The following is a 19,877-nucleotide window of genomic DNA, read 5'->3' as shown; positions in this document are numbered from 1 at the left end:
GGGCTGGGTGTGTGTGGGTCTGGGACAGTGTGGGTCTGGGACAGTGTGGGTCTGGGACAGTGTGGGGTTGGGACAGTGTGGGGCTGGGACAGTGTGGGGTTGGGACAGTGTGGAGCTGGGACAGTGCGGGTCTGGGACAGTGTGGGGCTGGGACAGTGTGGAGCTGGGACAGTGTGGGTCTGGGACAGTGTGGGGTTGGGACAGTGTGGGGCTGGGACAGTGCGGGTCTGGGACAGTGTGGGGCTGGGACAGTGTGGGGCTGGGACAGTGTGGGTCTGGGACAGTGTGGGGCTGGGACAGTGTGGGTCTGGGACAGTGTGGGGTTGGGACAGTGTGGGGCTGGGACAGTGCGGGTCTGGGACAGTGTGGGGCTGGGACAGTGTGGGGCTGGGACAGTGTGGGGCTGGGACAGTGTGGGGTTGGGACAGTGTGGGGCTGGGACAGTGTGGGGCTGGGACAGTGTGGGGCTGGGTGTGTGTGGGTCTGGGACAGTGTGGGGCTGGGACAGTGTGGGGCTGGGACAGTGTGGGGCTGGGACAGTGTGGTGCTGGGACAGTGTGGGTCTGGGACAGTGTGGGATTGGGACAGTGTGGGATTGGGACAGTGTGGGGCTGGGACAGTGTGGGACTGGGACAGTGTGGGGCTGGGACAGTGTGGGTCTGGGACAGTGTGGGGCTGGGACAGTGTGGGATTGGGACAGTGTGGGATTGGGACAGTGTGGGGCTGGGACAGTGTGGGACTGGGACAGTGTGGGGCTGGGACAGTGTGGGTCTGGGACAGTGTGGGGCTGGGACAGTGTGGGGCTGGGACAGTGTGGGGTTGGGACAGTGTAGGGCTGGGACTGTGTGGGGCTGGGACAGTGTGGGGCTGGATCAATGGTGCTGGAAGAGCACAGCAGTTCAGGCTGCATCCGAGGAGCAGCAAAATCGACGTTTCGGGCAAAAGCCCTTCATCAGGAATAAAGGCAGAGAGCCTGAAGTGTGGAGAGATAAGCTAGAGGAGGATGGGGGTGGGAGAGAGTGGCATAGAGTACAATAGGTCAGTGGGGGAGGGGATGAAGGTGATAGGTCAGGGAGGAGAGGGTGGAGTGGATAGGTGGAAAAGGAGATAGGCAGGTAGGACAAGTCCGGACAAGTCATGGGGGCAGTGCTGAGCTGGAAGTTTGGAACTAGGGTGAGGTGGGGGAAGGGGAAATGAGGAAGCTGTTGAAGTCCACATTGATGCCCTGGGGTTGAAGTGTTCCGAGGCTGAAGATGAGGTGTTCTTCCTCCAGGCGTCTGGTGGTGAGGGAGCGGCGGTGAAGGAGGCCCAGGACCTCCATGTCCTCGGCAGAGTGGGAGGGGGAGTTGAAATGTTGGGCCACGGGGCAGTGTGGTTGATTGATGCAGGTGTCCCGGAGATGTTCCCTAAAGCGCTCTGCTAGGAGGCGCCCAGTCTCCCCAATGTAGAGGAGACCGCATCGGGAGCAATGGATACAATAAATGATATTAGTGGATGTGCAGGTAAAACTTTGATGGATGTGGAAGGCTCCTTTAGGGCCTTGGATCGAGGTGAGGGAGGAGGTGTGGGCACAGGTTTTACAGTTCCTGCGGTGGCAGGGGAAAGTGCCAGGATGGGAGGGTGGGTCGTAGGGGGGCGTTGACCTGACCAGGTAGTCACAGAGGGAACGGTCTTTGTGGAAGGCGGAGAGGGGTGGGGAGGGAAATATATCCCTGGTGGTGGGGTCTGTTTGGAGGTGGCGGAAATGTCGGCGGATGATTTGGTTTATGTGAAGGTTTGTAGGGTGGTAGGTGAGCACCAGGGGCATTCTGTCCTTGTTACGGTTGGAGGGGTGGAGTCTGAGGGCGGAGGTGCGGGATGTGGACGAGATGCGTTGGAGGGCATCTTTAACCACGTGGGAAGGGAAATTGCGGTCTCTAAAGAAGGAGGCCATCTGGTGTGTTCTCTGGTGGAACTGGTCCTCCTGGGAGCAGATACGGCGGAGGCGGAGGAATTGGGAATACGGGATGGTATTTCTGCAGGAGTAGGGTGGGAAGAGGTGTAATCCAGGTTGCTGTGGGAGTCAGTGGGTTTGTAAAAAATGTCAGTGTCAAGTCGGTCGTCATTAATGGAGATGGAGAGGTCCAGGAAGGGGAGGGAGGTGTCAGAGATAGTCCAGGTAAATTTAAGGCCATGGTGGAAAGTGTTGGTGAAGTTGATGAATTGCTCAACCTCCTCGCGGGAGCACGAGGTGGCGCCAATGCAGTCATCAATGTAGCGGAGGAAGAGGTGGGGAGTGGTGCCGGTGTAATTACGGAAGATCAACTGCTCTACGTAGCCAACAAAGAGACAGGCCTAGCTGGGGCCCATACGTGTGCCCATGGCTACCCCTTTGGTCTGGAGGAAGTGGGAGGATTCAAAGGAGAAATTGTTAAGGGTGAGGACCAGTTCGGCCAAACGAATGAGAGTGTCGGTGGAGGGGTACTGTTGGGGACGTCTGGAGAGGAAAAAACGGAGGGCTTGGAGGCCCTGGTCATGGCGGATGGAGGTGTAGAGGGATTGGATATCCATGGTGAAGATGAGGCGTTGGGGGCCGGGGAAACGGAAGTCTTGGAGGAGGTGGAGGGCGTGGGTGGTGTCTCGAACGTATGTGGGGAGTTCCTGGACTAGGGGGGATAGGACAGTGTCGAGGTAGATAGAGATGAGTTCAGTGGGGCAGGAGCATGCTGAGACAATGGGTCAGCCAGGGTGGTCAGGCTTGTGGATCTTGGGAAGGAGGTAGAACCGGGCAGTGCGGGGTTCCCGGACTATGAGGTTGGAAGCTGTGGGTGGGAGATCTCCTGAGGTGATGAGGTTCTGTATGGTCTGGGAGATGATGGTTTGGTGATGGGGGGGTGGGGTCATGGTCGAGGGGGCAGTAGGAAGAGGTGTACTCGAGTTGGCGTTTGGCTTCAGCGATGTAGAGGTCAGTGCGCCAGACTACCACTGCGCCCCCTTTATCCGCTGGCTTGATGGTGAGGTTGGGATTGGAGCAGAGGGATTGGAGGGCTGCGCGTTGTGAGGGTGAGAGGTTGGAGTGGGGGAGGGAGGTAGACAGGTTGAGGCGGTTAATGTCCTGGCGGCAGTTAGAAATGAAGAGGTCGAGGGCAGGTCCTAGGCCAGCGCGGGGTGTCCAGGTGAATGCAGTGTGTTGGAGGTGGGCGAAGGGGTCCTCGGAAGGTGGACGGGAGTCCTGATTGTGAAAGTAAGCTCGGAGGCGGAGGTGACGGAAGAAGTGTTCGACGTCACCGGTGGGGTTGGGACAGTGTGGGGTTGGGACAGTGTGGGGCTGCGACAGTGTGGGGCTGGGACAGTGTGGGGCTGGGGCAGTGTGGTGCTGGGACAGTGTGGGGCTGGGACAGTGTGGGGCTGGGTGAGTGTGGGGCTGGGACAGTGTGGGTCTGGGACAGTGTGGGGTTGGGACAGTGTGGGGCTGGGACAGTGTGGGGTTGGGACAGTGTGGGTCTGGGACAGTGTGGGGCTGGGACAGTGTGGGGCTGGGACAGTGTGGGGCTGGGACAGAGTGGGGCTGGGACAGTGTGGGGATGGGACAGTGTGGGGCTGGGACAGTGTGGGTCTGGGACAGTGTGGGTCTGGGACAGTGTGGGGCTGGGACAGTGTGGGGCTGGGACAGTGTGGGTCTGGGACAGTGTGGGGTTGGGACAGTGTGGGGCTGGGTGTGTGTGGCGCTGGGACAGTGTGGGGTTGGGACAGTGTGGGGTTGGGACAGTGTGGGGCTGGGACAGTGTGGGGCTGGACAGTGTGGAGCTGGGACAGTGTGGGGCTGGGACAGTGTGGGGCTGGGACAGTGTGGGGCTGGGTGAGTGTGGGGCTGGGACAGTGTGGGTCTGGGACAGTGTGGGGTTGGGACAGTGTGGGGCTGGGTGAGTGTGGGGCTGGGACAGTGTGGGTCTGGGACAGTGTGGGGTTGGGACAGTGTGGGGCTGGGACAGTGTGGGGCTGGGTGAGTGTGGGGCTGGGACAGTGTGGGTCTGGGACAGTGTGGGGTTGGGACAGTGTGGGGCTGGGACAGTGTGGGGTTGGGACAGTGTGGGTCTGGGACAGTGTGGGGCTGGGACAGTGTGGGGCTGGGACAGAGTGGGGCTGGGACAGTGTGGGGATGGGACAGTGTGGGGCTGGGACAGTGTGGGGTTGGGACAGTGTGGGTCTGGGACAGTGTGGGGCTGGGACAGTGTGGGGCTGGGTGAGTGTGGGGCTGGGACAGTGTGGGTCTGGGACAGTGTGGGGTTGGGACAGTGTGGGGCTGGGACAGTGTGGGGTTGGGACAGTGTGGGTCTGGGACAGTGTGGGGCTGGGACAGTGTGGGGCTGGGACAGTGTGGGGCTGGGACAGAGTGGGGCTGGGACAGTGTGGGGATGGGACAGTGTGGGGCTGGGACAGTGTGGGTCTGGGACAGTGTGGGTCTGGGACAGTGTGGGGCTGGGACAGTGTGGGGCTGGGACAGTGTGGGTCTGGGACAGTGTGGGGTTGGGACAGTGTGGGGCTGGGTGTGTGTGGCGCTGGGACAGTGTGGGGTTGGGACAGTGTGGGGTTGGGACAGTGTGGGGCTGGGACAGTGTGGGTCTGGGACAGTGTGGTGCTGGGACAGTGTGGGGCTGGGACAGTGTGGGGCTGGGACAGTGTGGAGCTGGACAGTGTGGAGCTGGGTGAGTGTGGGGCTGGGACAGTGTGGTGCTGGGACAGTGTGGGGCTGGGACAGTATGGGGCTGGGACAGTGTGGGGCTGGGACAGTGTGGGGCTGGGACAGTGTGGGGCTGGGACAGTGTGGGGCTGGACAGTGTGGAGCTGGGTGAGTGTGGGGCTGGGACAGTGTGGTGCTGGGACAGTGTGGGGCTGGGACAGTATGGGGCTGGGTGTGTGTGGGGCTGGGACAGTGTGGGGTTTGGACAGTGTGGGGCTGGGACAGTGTGGGGCTGGACAGTGTGGAGCTGGGACAGTGTGGTGCTGGGACAGTGTGGGGCTGGGTGAGTGTGGGGCTGGGACAGTGTGGTGCTGGGACAGTGTGGGGCTGGGACAGTATGGGGCTGGGACAGTGTGGGGTTGGGACAGTGTGGGGTTTGGACAGTGTGGGGCTGGGACAGTGTGGGGCTGGACAGTGTGGAGCTGGGACAGTGTGGTGCTGGGACAGTGTGGGGCTGGGTGAGTGTGGGGCTGGGACAGTGTGGTGCTGGGACAGTGTGGCGCTGGGACAGTGTGGGGCTGGGACAGTGTGGGGTTGGGACAGTGTGGGGTTTGGACAGTGTGGGGCTGGGACAGTGTGGGGCTGGACAGTGTGGAGCTGGGACAGTGTGGTGCTGGGACAGTGTGGGGCTGGGACAGTGTGGGGCTGGGACAGTGTGGTGCTGGGACAGTGTGGGGCTGGGACAGTGTGGTGCTGGGACAGTGTGGGGCTGGGACAGTGTGGGGCTGGGACAGTGTGGTGCTGGGACAGTGTGGTGCTGGGACAGTGTGGGGCTGGGACAGTGTGGGTCTGGGACAGTGTGGGGCTGGGACAGTGTGGGGCTGGGACAGAGTGCTGCTGGGACAGTGTGGGGATGGGACAGTGTGGCGCTGGGACAGTGTGGGGTTGGGACAGAGTGGGGTTGGGACAGAGTGGGGCTGGGACAGTGTGGGGCTGGGACAGAGTGGGGCTGGGACAGAGTGGGGCTGGGACAATGTGGGGCTGGGACAGTGTGGGGTTGGGACAGAGTGGGGCTGGGACAGTGTGGGTCTGGGACAGTGTGGGGCTGGGACAGTGTGGGGCTGGGACAGAGTGGGGCTGGGACATGGTGGGGCTGGGACAGTGTGGGGCTGGGACAGTGTGGGGCTGGGACAGGGTGGGGCTGGGACAGAGTGGGGCTGGGACAGAGTGGGGCTGGGACAGTGTGGGGCTGGGACAGTGTGGGGCTGGGACAGAGTGGGGCTGGGACAGTGTGGGGCTGGGACAGAGTGGGGCTGGGACAGTGTGGGCTGGGACAGAGTGGGGCTGGGACAGTGTGGGGCTGGGACAGTGTGGGGCTGGGACAGAGTGGGGCTGGGACAGTGAGGGGCTGGGACAGTGTGGGGCTGGGACAGTGTGGGTCTGGGACAGTGTGGAGTTGGGGCAGTGTGGGGCTGGGACAGTGTGGGTCTGGGACAGTGTGGGGTTGGGACAGTGTGGGGCTGGGACAGTGTGGGGTTGGGACAGTGTGGGTCAGGGACAGAGTGGGGCTGGGACAGTGTGGGGCTGGGACAGTGTGGGGTTGGGACAGTGTGGGACTGGGACAGTGTGGGGCTGGGACAGTGTGGGGTTGGGACAGAGTGGGGATGGGACAGTGTGGGGCTGGGACAGTGTGGGTCTGGGACAGTGTGGGGTTGGGACAGAGTGGGGATGGGACAGTGTGGGTCTGGGACAGTGTGGGGTTGGGACAGTGTGGAGCTGGGACAGTGTGGAGCTGGGACAGTGTGGGGCTGGGACAGTGTGGAGCTGGGACAGTGTGGGGTTGGGACAGAGTGGGGCTGGGACAGTGTGGGGCTGGGACAGTGTGGGTCTGGGACAGTGTGGGGTTGGGACAGTGTGGAGCTGGGACAGTGTGGAGCTGGGACAGTGTGGGGCTGGGACAGTGTGGGGTTGGGACAGAGTGGGGCTGGGACAGTGTGGGGATGGGACAGTGTGGGGCTGGGACAGTGTGGGGTTGGGACAGAGTGGGGCTGGGACAGTGTGGGGATGGGACAGTGTGGGTCTGGGACAGTGTGGGGTTGGGACAGAGTGGGGATGGGACAGAGTGGGGATGGGACAGTGTGGGGTTGGGACAGAGTGGGGCTGGGACAGTGCGGGGCTGGGACAGGGTGGGGCTGGGACAGTGTGGGGCTGGGACAGTGTGGGTCTGGGACAGTGTGGGGTTGGGACAGTGTGGAGCTGGGACAGTGTGGAGCTGGGACAGTGTGGGGCTGGGACAGTGTGGGGTTGGGACAGAGTGGGGCTGGGACAGTGTGGGGATGGGACAGTGTGGGGCTGGGACAGTGTGGGGTTGGGACAGAGTGGGGCTGGGACAGTGTGGGGATGGGACAGTGTGGGGCTGGGACAGTGTGGGGCTGGGACAGTGTGGTGCTGGGACAGTGTGGGGCTGGGACAGTGTGGGGCTGGGACAGTGTGGTGCTGGAACAGAGTGGGGCTGGGACAGTGTGGGGCTGGGTGAGTGTGGGGCTGGGACAGTGTGGGTCTGGGACAGTGTGGGGCTGCGACAGAGCGGGTCTGGGACAGTGTGGGGCTGGGACAGTGTGGGGCTGGGACAGTGTGGGGCTGGGACAGTGTGGGGCTGGGACAGTGTGGGGCTGGAACTGTGTTGCTGGGACAGTGTGGGGCTGGGACAGTGTGGGGCTGGGACAGTGTGGGGTTGGGACAGTGTGGGGCTGGGACAGTGTGGGGCTGGGACAGTGTGGCGCTGGGACAGTGTGGGGCTGGGACAGAGTGGGGCTGGGACAGTGTGGGGCTGGGACAGTGTGGGGCTGGGACAGAGTGGGGTTGGGACAGAGTGGGGCTGGGACAGTGTGGGTCTGGGACAGTGTGGGGCTGGGACAGTGTGGGGCTGGGACAGTGTGGGGCTGGGACAGTGTGGGGCTGGGACAGAGTGGGGATGGGACAGTGTGGGGCTGGGACAGAGTGGGGCTGGGACAGTGTGGGGCTGGGACAGTGTGGGGTTGGGACAGTGTGGGGCTGGGACAGTGTGGGGCTGGGACAGTGTGGGGCTGGGACAGTGTGGGGCTGGGACAGTGTGGGGCTGGGACAGTGTGGGGCTGGGACAGAGTGGGGCTGGGACAGTGTGGGGCTGGGACAGTGTGGAGCTGGGACAGAGTGGGGCTGGGACAGTGTGGGGCTGGGACAGTGTGGGGTTGGGACAGTGTGGGGCTGGGACAGTGTGGGTCTGGGACAGTGTGGGGCTGGGACAGTGTGGGGCTGGGTGAGTGTGGGGCTGAGACAGTGTGGGGTTGGGACAGTGTGGGGCTGGGACAGTGTCGGGCTGGGACAGTGTGGAGCTGGGACAGTGTGGGGCTGGGACAGAGTGGGTCTGGGACAGTGTGGGGCTGGGACAGTGTGGGGCTGGGACAGAGTGCTGCTGGGACAGTGTGGGGATGGGACAGTGTGGGGCTGGGACAGAGTGGGGCTGGGACAGTGTGGGGCTGGGACAGTGTGGGGCTGGGACAGAGTGGGGATGGGACAGTGTGGGGCTGGGACAGAGTGGGGCTGGGACAGTGTGGGGCTGGGACAGTGTGGGGCTGGGACAGAGTGGGTCTGGGACAGTGTGGGGCTGGGACAGTGTGGGGCTGGGACAGAGTGCTGCTGGGACAGTGTGGGGATGGGACAGTGTGGGGCTGGGACAGAGTGGGGCTGGGACAGTGTGGGGCTGGGACAGTGTGGGGCTGGGACAGAGTGGGGCTGGGACAGTGTGGGGCTGGGACAGTGTGGGTCTGGGACAGTGTGGGGTTGGGACAGTGTGGGACTGGGACAGTGTGGGGCTGGAACAGTGTGGTGCTGGGACAGTGTGGGGCTGGGACAGTGTGGGGCTGGGACAGTGTGGGGTTGGAACAGTGTGGGGCTGGGACAGTGTGGGGCTGGGACAGTGTGGGGCTGGGACAGTGTGGGGCTGGGACAGTGTGGGGCTGGAACTGTGTGGGGTTGGGACAGTGTGGGTCTGGGACAGTGTGGGGCTGGAACAGTGTGGTGCTGGGACAGTGTGGGGCTGGGACAGTGTGGGGCTGGGACAGTGTGGGGCTGGGACAGTGTGGGGCTGGAACTGTGTTGCTGGGACAGTGTGGGGCTGAGACAGTGTGGGGTTGGGACAGTGTGGGGCTGGGACAGTGTCGGGCTGGGACAGTGTGGGGCTGGGACAGTGTGGGGTTGGGACAGTGTGGGTCTGGGACAGTGTGGGGTTGGGACAGTGTGGGTCTGGGACAGTGTGGGGCTGGAACAGTGTGGTGCTGGGACAGTGTGGGGCTGGGACAGTGTGGGGCTGGGACAGTGTGGGGCTGGGACAGTGTGGGGCTGGGACAGTGTGGGTCTGGGACAGTGTGGCGCTGGGACAGTGTGGGGCTGGGACAGAGTGGGGCTGGGACAGTGTGGGGCTGGGACAGTGTGGAGCTGGGACAGAGTGGGGCTGGGACAGTGTGGGGCTGGGACAGTGTGGGGTTGGGACAGAGTGGGGCTGGGACAGTGTGGGTCTGGGACAATGTGGGGCTGGGACAGTGTGGGGCTGGGACAGAGTGGGGCTGGGACAGTGTGGGGCTGGGACAGTGTGGGGCTGGGACAGAGTGGGGCTGGGACAGTGTGGGGCTGGGACAGTGTGGGGCTGGGACAGAGTGGGGCTGGGACAGTGTGGGGCTGGGACAGTGTGGGGTTGGGACAGAGTGGGGCTGGGACAGTGTGGGTCTGGGACAGTGTGGGGCTGGGACAGTGTGGGGCTGGGACAGAGTGGGGCTGGGACAGAGTGGGGCTGGGACAGTGTGGGGCTTGGACAGAGTGGGGCTGGGACAGAGTGGGGCTGGGACAGTGTGGGGCTGGGACAGAGTGGGGCTGGGACAGTGTGTGCCTGCGACAGAGTGGGGCTGGGACAGTGTGGGGCTGGGACAGTGTGGGTCTGGGACAGTGTGGGGCTGGGACAGAGTGGGGCTGGGACAGTGTGGGGCTGGGACAGTGTGGGGCTGGGACAGTGTGGGTCTGGGACAGTGTGGGGCTGGGACAGAGTGGGGCTGGGACAGTGTGGGGCTGGGACAGTGTGGGGCTGGGACAGTGTGGGTCTGGGACAGTGTGGCGCTGGGACAGTGTGGGGCTGGGACAGAGTGGGGCTGGGACAGTGTGGGGCTGGGACAGTGTGGGTCTGGGACAGTGTGGGGCTGGGACAGTGTGGGTCTGGGACAGTGTGGGTCTGGGACAGTGTGGCGCTGGGACAGTGTGGGGCTGGGACAGTGTGGGTCTGGGACAGTGTGGCGCTGGGACAGTGTGGGGCTGGGACAGAGTGGGGCTGGGACAGTGTGGGGCTGGGACAGAGTGGGGCTGGGACAGTGTGGGGCTGGGACAGTGTGGGTCTGGGACAGTGTGGCGCTGGGACAGTGTGGGGCTGGGACAGTGTGGGGTTGGGACAGTGTGGGGCTGGGACAGTGTGGAGCTGGGACAGTGTGGGGCTGGGACAGTGTGGAGCTGGGACAGTGTGGAGCTGGGACAGTGTGGGGCTGGGACAGTGTGGAGCTGGGACAGTGTGGAGCTGGGACAGTGTGGGGCTGGGACAGTGTGGAGCTGGGACAGTGTGGGGCTGGGACAGTGTGGGGCTGGGACAGTGTGGGGCTGGGACAGTGTGGGGCTGGGACAGTGTGGGGCTGGGACAGTGTGGGGCTGGGACAGTGTGGAGCTGGGACAGTGTGGGGTTGGGACAGTGTGGGGCTGGGACAGTGTGGGGCTGGGACAGTGTGGGGCTGGGACAGTGTGGGGTTGGGACAGTGTGGGGCTGGGACAGTGTGGAGCTGGGACAGTGTGGGGCTGGGACAGTGTGGAGCTGGGACAGTGTGGAGCTGGGACAGTGTGGGGCTGGGACAGTGTGGAGCTGGGACAGTGTGGAGCTGGGACAGTGTGGGGCTGGGACAGTGTGGAGCTGGGACAGTGTGGGGCTGGGACAGTGTGGAGCTGGGACAGTGTGGGGCTGGGACAGTGTGGGGCTGGGACAGTGTGGGGCTGGGACAGTGTGGAGCTGGGACAGTGTGGGGCTGGGACAGTGTGGAGCTGGGACAGTGTGGGGCTGGGACAGTGTGGAGCTGGGACAGTGTGGGGCTGGGACAGTGTGGGGCTGGGACAGTGTGGGGCTGGGACAGTGTGGGGCTGGGACAGTGTGGGGCTGGGACAGTGTGGAGCTGGGACAGTGTGGGGCTGGGACAGTGTGGGGTTGGGACAGTGTGGGGCTGGGACAGTGTGGGGCTGGGACAGTGTGGGGCTGGGACAGTGTGGGGACCAGGAGGAAACACGCAGATACGGGGAGAATGTGCAAACTCCACCGAGACACGTCGCCCGAGGCTGGAATCAGACCTCGAACCCTGATGCTGTGAGGCCTCCTGCCACAAGATGTTGGGGAAAGATTCCTCAAACTTTCATCAAAAACATCACCTTGTGAAATGTTGTAAATGAGGAAGGTGAGAGGTGAGAGGTACACACCATGGTCACCAGGCTGGAGGCACACCCACCCCCCCCCCCCAAGGGCAGGTAAGGGGAATTGGGGTCATCAACAGGCTGTGATCAGAGGAAAGCTGAAACCCAGAGAAACCTGGAGGGGAGGGGTTACAGTGATACGAAGCGGGGGGGTGGTTACAGAGGTAGGGAGGGAGTTACATAGATAGGGAGGGCGCCACAGAGACAGGGTAGGGGTTACAGAGATAGGGAGAGTTACAGAGATAGGGAGGGGGTTACAGAGAAAAGGAGGGAGTTACAGAGATAGGGAGGGGGTTACAGGGATAGGGAGGGGGTTACAGGGATAGGGTGGGGGTTACAGGGATAGGGAGGGGGTTACAGGGATAGGGTGGGGGTTACAGGGATAGGGAGGGGGTTACAGGGATAGGGAGGGGGTTACAGAGACAGAGAGGGAATTACAGAGATAGGGAGGGGGTTACAGAGATAGGGAGGGGGTTACAGGGATAGGGAGGGGGTTACAGAGATAGGGAGGGGGTTACAGAGATAGGGAGGGGGTTACAGGGATAGGGAGGGGGTTACAGAGATAGGGAGGGGGTTACAGGGATAGGGAGGGGGTTACAGGGATAGGGAGGGGGTTACAGAGATAGGGAGGGGGTTACAGGGATAGGGAGGGGGTTACAGAGATAGGGAGGGGGTTACAGGGATAGGGAGGGGGTTACAGAGATAGGGAGGGGGTTACAGGGATAGGGAGGGGGTTACAGAGATAGGGAGGGGGTTACAGGGATAGGGAGGGGGTTACAGAGATAGGGAGGTGGTTACAGAGATAGGGAGGGGGTTACAGGGATAGGGAGGGGGTTACAGAGATAGGGAGGGGGTTACAGAGATAGGGAGGGGGTTACAGGGATAGGGAGGGGGTTACAGAGATAGGGAGGGGGTTACAGGGATAGGGAGGGGGCCACAGAGACAGGGTAGGGGTTACAGAGATAGGGAGAGTTACAGAGATAGGGAGGGGGTTACAGAGAAAAGGAGAGAGTTACAGAGATAGGGAGGGGGTTACAGGGATAGGGAGGGGGTTACAGAGATAGGGAGGGGGTTACAGGGATAGGGAGGGGGTTACAGGGATAGCGAGGGGGTTACAGAGATAGGGTGGGGGTTACAGGGATAGGGAAGGGGTTACAGAGACAGAGAGGGGGTTACAGAGATAGGGAGGGGTTTACAGAGATAGGGAGGGAGTTACAGAGATAGGGAGGGGGCTACAGAGACGGGGGGGGGAGGTTACAGAGACAGAGAGGGGGTTAAAGAGATAGGGAGGAGGCTACAGAGACAGGGAGGAGGTTACAGAGATAGGGAGGGGGCTACAGAGACAGGGAGGAGGTTACAGAGATAGGGAGGAGGTTACAGAGATAGGGAGGGGGCTACAGAGACAGGGAGGGGGTTACAGAGACAGGGAGGGAGTTACAGAGATACGGAGGGGGTTACAGAGGTAGAGAGGGGGCTACAGAGACAGGAAGGTGTTGCAGAGGTAGGGAGAGGTTACAGAGACGGAGTTACAGAAATAGGGAGGGGTTTACAGGGATAGGGAGGGAGTTACAGAGATAGGGAGGGGGTTTCAGAGATAAAGGGGGGTTACAGAGACAGAGGGGGTTACAGAGATAGGGAGGGGGTTACAGAGACAGGGAGGGTGTTACAGAGATAGGGAGGGGGTTTCAGAGATAGGGAGGGGTTTACAGAGATAGGGAGGGGCTTGCAGAGATTGGGAGGGGCTTACAGAGACAGGGAGGGAGTTACAGAGATAGGGAGAGAGTTACAGAGATAGGGAGGGGCTTGCAATGATTGGGAGGGGCTTACAGAGACCAGGAGGGAGTTACAGAGATAGGGCGAGGCTTATAGATATAGAGAGGGGGTTACAGAGATAGGGCGAGGCTTATAGATATAGAGAGGGGGTTACAGAGATAGGGCGAGGCTTATAGATATAGAGAGGGGGTTACAGAGATAGGGAGGGGGTTACAGAGACAGGGAGGGAGTTACAGAGATAGGGAGGGAGTTACAGAGATAGGGAGGGGCTTGCAGAAATTGGGAGGGGCTTACAGAGACCAGGAGGGAGTTACAGAGATAGGGCGAGGCTTATAGATATAGAGAGGGGGTTAAAGAGATAGGGACGGGGTTACAGAGACAGCGAGGGAGTTACAGAGATAGGGAGGGGGTTACAGAGATAGGGAGAGGCTTGCAGAGATTGGGAGGGGGTTACAGAGATAGGGTGAGGCTTATAGATATAGAGAGGGGGTTACAGAGATAGGGAGGGAATTACAGAGATAGGGAGGGGGTTACAGAGATAGGGAGGGGGTGTAGAGGCTGGAGGGGGTTACAGAGATAGGGAGGGGTGTAGGGGCTGGAGGGGGTTACAGAGATAGGGAGGGGGTGTAGAGGCTGGAGGGGGTTACAGAGATAGGGAGGGGGTGTAGAGGCTGGAGGGGGTTACAGAGATAGGGAGGGGTGTCGGGGCTGGAGGGGGTTACAGAGATAGGGAGGGGGTGTAGGGGCTGGAGGGGGTTACAGAGATAGGGAGGGGGTGTAGGGGCTGGAGGGGGTTACAGAGATAGGGAGGGGGTGTAGGGGCTGGAGGGAGCTACAGAGTGAAGGGGCAAGATAAGGATAGGAAGGAATTTGAAAACAAAGATGAATATTTGGGGAGGGAGTGAGTGTTTTGTCCCGATGGAAGTCAATGTGGGCTGGAGGCCATGGATGTGAGTGGGATTTGGTGAGAATGGGACACGGAGCAGTGGGATTTGGGAATGACGTACAGTGTGTGAAGGAGGGAATGTGGGAGAGGAGATGGAGTGTGTCGGAGTGGCTGAGATAGGGATAGGGATGGGGTTCGGTGGTGGGACCTGGATGGTCATAGCCATTACCAGGATCCTTCAGTCAAACACAGAGTAATCAACTGATCCCCCTTTGGGAGACGCAGAGAGGACAGGTGATCCCTGCTGATATCCAATGTGCACACACAGTGATCAAGTGCTCACACACAGGAGGATCCCACAGTAATGGATAATGAGGACGCCCCCTGGAATTAACTTCCAAACACTGACCGTGGGAAACTTGGTGATCACCTCTAACAGTGCCTTGTTTTACCCTCACATCAGAACAACACATAACTGACAGCACGCCCTCAGCACTGACCCTCCGACAGTGCGGCACTCCCTCAGCACTGACCCTCTGACAGGGCCCAGTCCCTCAGTACTGACCCTCTGACAGTGTGGCACTCCCTCAGCAGTGATCCTCCGACAGTGCGGCACTCCCTCAGCACTGACCCTCCGACAGTGCGGCACTCTCTCAGTACTGACCCTCCGACAGTGCGGCACTCCCTCAGCACTGACCCTCCGACAGTGCAGCACTCCCTCAGGGCTAACCATCTGACAGTGCGGCACTCCCTCAGGGCTAACCATCTGACAGTGCGGCACTCCCTCAGGGCTGACCCTCTGACAGTGCAGCACTCCCTCAGGGCTAACCATCTGACAGTGCGGCACTCCCTCCGCACTGACCCTGCGACAGGGCCCAGTCCCTCAGCACTGACCCTCCGATAGTTCAGCACTCCCTCACGGCTGACCCTCTGACAGTGCAGCACTCCCTCAGTACTGACCCTCCGACAGGGCCCAGTCCCTCAGCACTGCCCCTCCAACAGTGCGGCACTCCCTCAGCACTGACCCTCCGACAGTGCGGTGCTCCATGTTATAATATATTACCAGCTCCAGCTCCTGTATCGTTCCGTCTCTGACCTCTCTAGGTCCAGTATCGTGCAGACAGCTGTGGGAATGATTAGGTCAATAAATGATCCCAGTTACAACTTGAAATCCCAAAATAGCTGAGGAATCCTGCGAGCGATCTGCCTGGATCCTCCTCCCACTCTGAGTTTAAACTCTCTGTTTTCCTGGGGGCCGTGGGAGCTGTACTGAGCAACTCCCCTTCAATGGTAATTCACTCTGAGAGTAGCTGTTCCTGAAACCCAACCCTGAGCCGATGGGGAGTGCGAGGATGGCTTTGAAAGTGTGAGCTGTACATCCAGCTCCCAAACTCTCGGGACAGGGGGGAGGACAGAATCACAGGAGTTACCTGATACCGAGTCAGTTTCGGTTTGAAATATTTGACGGACGGATTGAATCACTTCACATCTGGAGAGTGAGCTGCTCAGTCCTGGACTGACATCCCGAACATCCTTCACAAGATCTCTCCCAATCCAAAACTCAGACTATTTATAAACAGATTTATTGCGGGCCAGTATCAGGTATCTGAGAGATTTTAACACATGCCTCACCAGACAATATAAACAACTCTGTCAAACCATCTCATCCAAACATCGACAGCATTTCAAAGGGTCAGTGCTGAGGGTCGGAGGGTCAGTGCTGAGGGACTGCCGCACTATCGGAGGGTCAGTGCTGAGGGAGTGCCGCACTGTCGGATGGTCAGTGCTGAGGGAGTGGGCACTGTCGGAGGGTCAGTGCTGAGGGAGTGCCGCACTGTCAGAGGGTCAGTGCTGAGGGAGTGGACACTGTCGGAGGGTCAGTACTGAGGGAGTGGGCACTGTCGGAGGGTCAGTGCTGAGGGAGTGGGCACTGTTGGAGGGTCAGTGCTGAGGGAGTGCCACACTGTCGGAGGGTCAGTGCTGAGGGAGTGCCGCACTGTCGGAGGGTCAGTGCTGAGAGAGTGCCGCACTGTCAGAGGGTCAGTGCTGAGGGAGTGCCACACTGTCAGAGGGTCAGTGCTGAGAGAGTGCCGCACTGTCAGAGGGTGTGCGGAATGATCTTCCTGAGGAAGTGGGGGATGTGGGTACAGCTAACAATGTTGAAAAGCCTTTTTGATAAGCACATCAATAGGAAAGGTTTAGAGGGATATGGGCCAGGAGCAGGCAGGTACTACTCACGGAATAGTTGAGTTGGGATTCTGGTCAGTGTGGACTGGTTGGGCCAAAGGGTCTGTTCCGTGCTGGATGACTCTATGGCTCTGTGATTGGTGTCACTGACAAACCAGAGCTTCTGCCCATTTTCATCCAGCTCTTTGTGGGATCTTGCTATGCACTGACTGCTTCGTTCACTGCATTCCAACATTACTTCCAAGGTACTGCAATGTCAGCAAGGGCCTCTGGGTGGTCTGCAGTCTCAGAAGGTGCTATACGAATGCATTCTTTCTGTTCATTGAACTAACATCAAGGAAATAGGCCTCTCGGCCCAACGCCTTACCCCTTTCTCCTCTCCACCTCACCCCGTTACCTGTCACACCATTCTCCCTCATCTCGTCCTTCAGTCCACCCTTTAAACACTCTGACACGCTCTGTCTCAGTGTGGGAGCCCATTCTCCTTCTGTCCACACTGTCTGGGCCAGGACTTTTCCCCTGGGTCAGGTCATTGATGACCTTTTTTCATACGAATGGTCTGGACTCACACCCACACCCACACACACAGACACACACACAGACACACACACCCACACACACAGACACACACACACAGACACACACACACACACACACACAGACACACACACACACACACAGACACACACACAGACACACACAGACACACACACACAGACACACACACAGACACACACACACACCCACAACCACACCCACACACACACAGACACACACCCACACACCCAGACACACACACAGACAGACACACACACAGACACACAGATACACACACACAGACACACACACACAGACACACACCCACAGACACAGACACACACAGACACAAACACACACACAGACACACTCACGCACACACACACTCTCTCTGTCTCTGCTTTTCTTTATCTCTATCTTTGTCTCTCTGTCTCTCTTTCTCTCTCTCTCTCTGTCTCTGCGTCCCTCTCTCTCTTTCTCTCTGTCTCTGTCTCTCTCCCTCTGTTTCTGTCTCTCTCTCTGTCTCTGTCTCTCTCTCTCTCTCTGTCTCTCTGTTTCCATCTCTTTCTCTCTCTCTGTGTCTCTCTCTCTCTGTCTCTCTGTTTCCATCTCTTTCTCTCTCTCTGTCTCTCTCTCTCTGTCTCTCTGTTTCCATCTCTTTTCTCTCTCTCTGTCTCTGTCTCTCTCCCTCTGTTTCTCTCTCTCTCTCTGCCTCTCTCTCTCTCTGCCTCTCTCTCTCTCTCTGTGTCTCTCTGTGTCTCTGTCGCTCTGTCTCTGACTAGTCACTTGCTGATGCCAAGTGCAGTGAAGGGTTAAATCAAACCTCACCCAGAAATGCAGGATCCTTCCTGGAGACGGCTGCTGGTCACCGTGCAGCGTGGAGGGGTCTGACCGTTACTGGGGAGTAGTGCTGGGTATTAGTTAGTTTCCAGTGGCATCCTCGGGCTGTCACTGCCTCAGGCCCAGGGGAATATTTCATCCTGAGAGGCACAGACACCGACTGACAGCACGCTGTCCCAGAGAAGAGCAACTTGTCGTCAGTGGGGGGAGGGAGTTGTTAAAACTCACTGGGAGGATCTCTCCCCTTTCTCTCACCACCTCCTCCCACTCTCAGTCCCAGCTTTAAATACTTTTCACAACTGCTCACACCGAGACTGAGAGTCTGGACAGGAACATGCTGATTTTGTCTGGGTGGGGGTGTGTGTTTTCTTAATGCTTTTTTTTTGGCACTTTCTCAAATCCTTGTCATCGAATCTTTCAGCGCGGAAGGAGTCCATTCCGCCCATCTCATACCTGCTAGCTCTTTGACAGACGTGTCCAAATTGTGATCGATTTCCCCGAGAACCCCTGTACTTTCTTGATTCCCCCTTTTCTTGACTCATTCTCCAACTCCCGTTGTCAAAAGCCCTGGTTGTATCCGGTTCCACTGCCTGTGCCCTCTCAGGTAGTGTGATCCCCACTCTCTGGGGAACAGAGTCATTCTCCCACTCTCCTTCTCAGGAGCCTTTGTAAACTCTGTGTCCCTCCTGTCACTGGAAACACCGTCTCCTTCCTTATTCCACTGAACGAGATTGGATCCTTGGATTTGATTTCCCTCTGTCCAGCTCTGAGGAGCGACTCTGTAACTGGCCTGCACCAGCTCACCCCCACCTTCTCCAGGGACAACCAGGGATGGGCAATAAATACTGGGCCCAGCCCGTGACACCCAATGCCCGGCGAATGGATTCCAATCTGTTCCATGTTAATAGAAGCCCCCTCCATCTCTGGTCCCTCTCTGTCCACATTCAGGGCTGTCAGAGGGTAGTGATATTGTCTCTGGGTTAGTAACCCACAGCCCTAGACCAATGTTCCGGGGTGGGTGGGGGGAATTCAAATCTGACCAGTCAAACTTCAATTCAGTAAAAGGTTGGCCTAATTGCTCACTGTCTTTAATAAAATAAAACACCCCTAATGTTCTTTAGGGAGGGAAATCTGCTGTCCTTACCCGGCCTAGCCCACGCGTGGGTCCAGACCCACTGCAGTTTGGTTGAGTCTGAAGTGGCCAGACAGAATGAGGGGCAGTTAGGGATGGGCAATGGATGTTGGCCTTGCTGGTGACACCCAGATTCCAGGGCGTGGCAACTTGGAGCAGGAGTAGGCAATTCGGCCCTTCCAGCAACTCCTATACTTCACCTGATCATGGCTGATCATATCCTGGCCTCAGCCCCACTCCCCTGCCTGCTTCCCGAAGACCTTTATCCTGCTTTTCATCAGGAACACACCAATTCCTTTCTTAAACCTGTTGATTAATTCTGCCCCCACTACACTCGGTGCGGGGGGGGGGGGGGGGTTCACAGATTGCCAACCCTCTGAGGGAAGAAGTTTCTCCTCATCTCAGTTTTGAACCCCCCCCCCCCCGTCCTACTCTATAAGTCGGTTCCAATATAACACAATGGTTCCATTCTTGTGTGATCTCCATGTTATATTAGTTTAAATGCGTTAAATGCAATTGTGTTATAACCAATACAGGTTAGGAAATTGTGGTCTAAATTCTTCCATCGCGTTGAGGCCAATCGCGATGAAGGAACACACGTTATAGCAGAACTAACCGTACCTATGACCTCTTGTTTGAGACTGTCCTACCAGGAGGAACATCTGTCCAACGTCCACTGTTAGCATTTTATAAACCTCAATCAGGTTCCCCCGCTCATTCCCCAGCAAGTGGAAGAACAAGCCGTTCATTAGCTCCACATCCACCAGGCCCTTCCATCCCTGGTGACCCTCCTCTGAACCACCTCCATCCGCCCCCCCACCCCCCACCACCGGTAAGGAGACCAACGCTGGACACAATCTTCCAGGAGTGGTCTCACCAACGCCGAACATAACCTTGTGACTTTCAGAGTCCAGTTCTATTTCAATAAATGCCAGGATTCCATTTGCGTTTCTGATTCTAAGCTGGGAGAAAGTGAGGCCTGCAAGTGCTGGACGTCAGGGTCGAGAGTGTGGGCGCTGGAAAAGCACAGCCGGTCAGGCAGCATCCGAGGAGCAGGAGAGTCGACGTATCAGGCATTAAGAATAGGGGGCCAGCTGAGCAATAAATGGGAGGGTGGGGGTGGAGCTGGGGGAAAACCCACTTTCTGCGATGCATGCACAAGGATACCCAGACCCAGCTGAGGAGGAAGTAAACCTTCCCCAACACCTCGCCCTCCTTCCTAGAGTATGGGTCCTGGAAATGGACACAGTACTTCAGCTAATGCTGACTCAGTGTTTAATTCAGGCTTAACATGATCTCCTGAAGGTCTCTATTAATGAAATTCAGGATTCAAT

At 59.2% G+C, this 19,877-nt stretch overlaps 1 protein-coding gene across 4 annotated transcripts in view; it reads right to left on the bottom strand.

Moving 5' to 3' along the window:
• LOC122551183 (rho-related GTP-binding protein RhoG-like) overlaps nt 1-17,623 on the bottom strand; it is a 145,205-nt gene extending 127,582 nt beyond the window's left edge. The window contains exon 1 of one of the 4 annotated variants that reach the window (XM_087988475.1): nt 17,400-17,623. Coding sequence is in view for 1 of the 4 variants with exons in the window: in XM_087988474.1 (XP_087844600.1) it covers nt 16,086-16,269 (184 nt within the window). In the remaining 3 variants the exon portion in view is untranslated. Of the gene's footprint in view, nt 1-14,910; nt 15,060-15,277; nt 15,327-16,085; nt 16,424-17,399 lie in introns of those variants that run through there. The other 3 variants (XM_087988474.1, XM_087988478.1, XM_087988477.1) reach the window with 3 other exon arrangements.
• Nucleotides 17,624-19,877: the final 2,254 nt, after the last annotated feature.

The sequence above is a fragment of the Chiloscyllium plagiosum genome, unplaced genomic scaffold (assembly GCF_037043375.1).
Source record: "Chiloscyllium plagiosum isolate Xiang-an unplaced genomic scaffold, Cpla_swu_hap1 HiC_scaffold_6, whole genome shotgun sequence".
Classification (NCBI taxonomy): Eukaryota; Metazoa; Chordata; class Chondrichthyes; order Orectolobiformes; family Hemiscylliidae; genus Chiloscyllium; species Chiloscyllium plagiosum.
The sequence above is the reverse complement of the archived record's forward strand: the minus strand, read 5'-3'. Positions and strand labels throughout refer to the sequence as shown.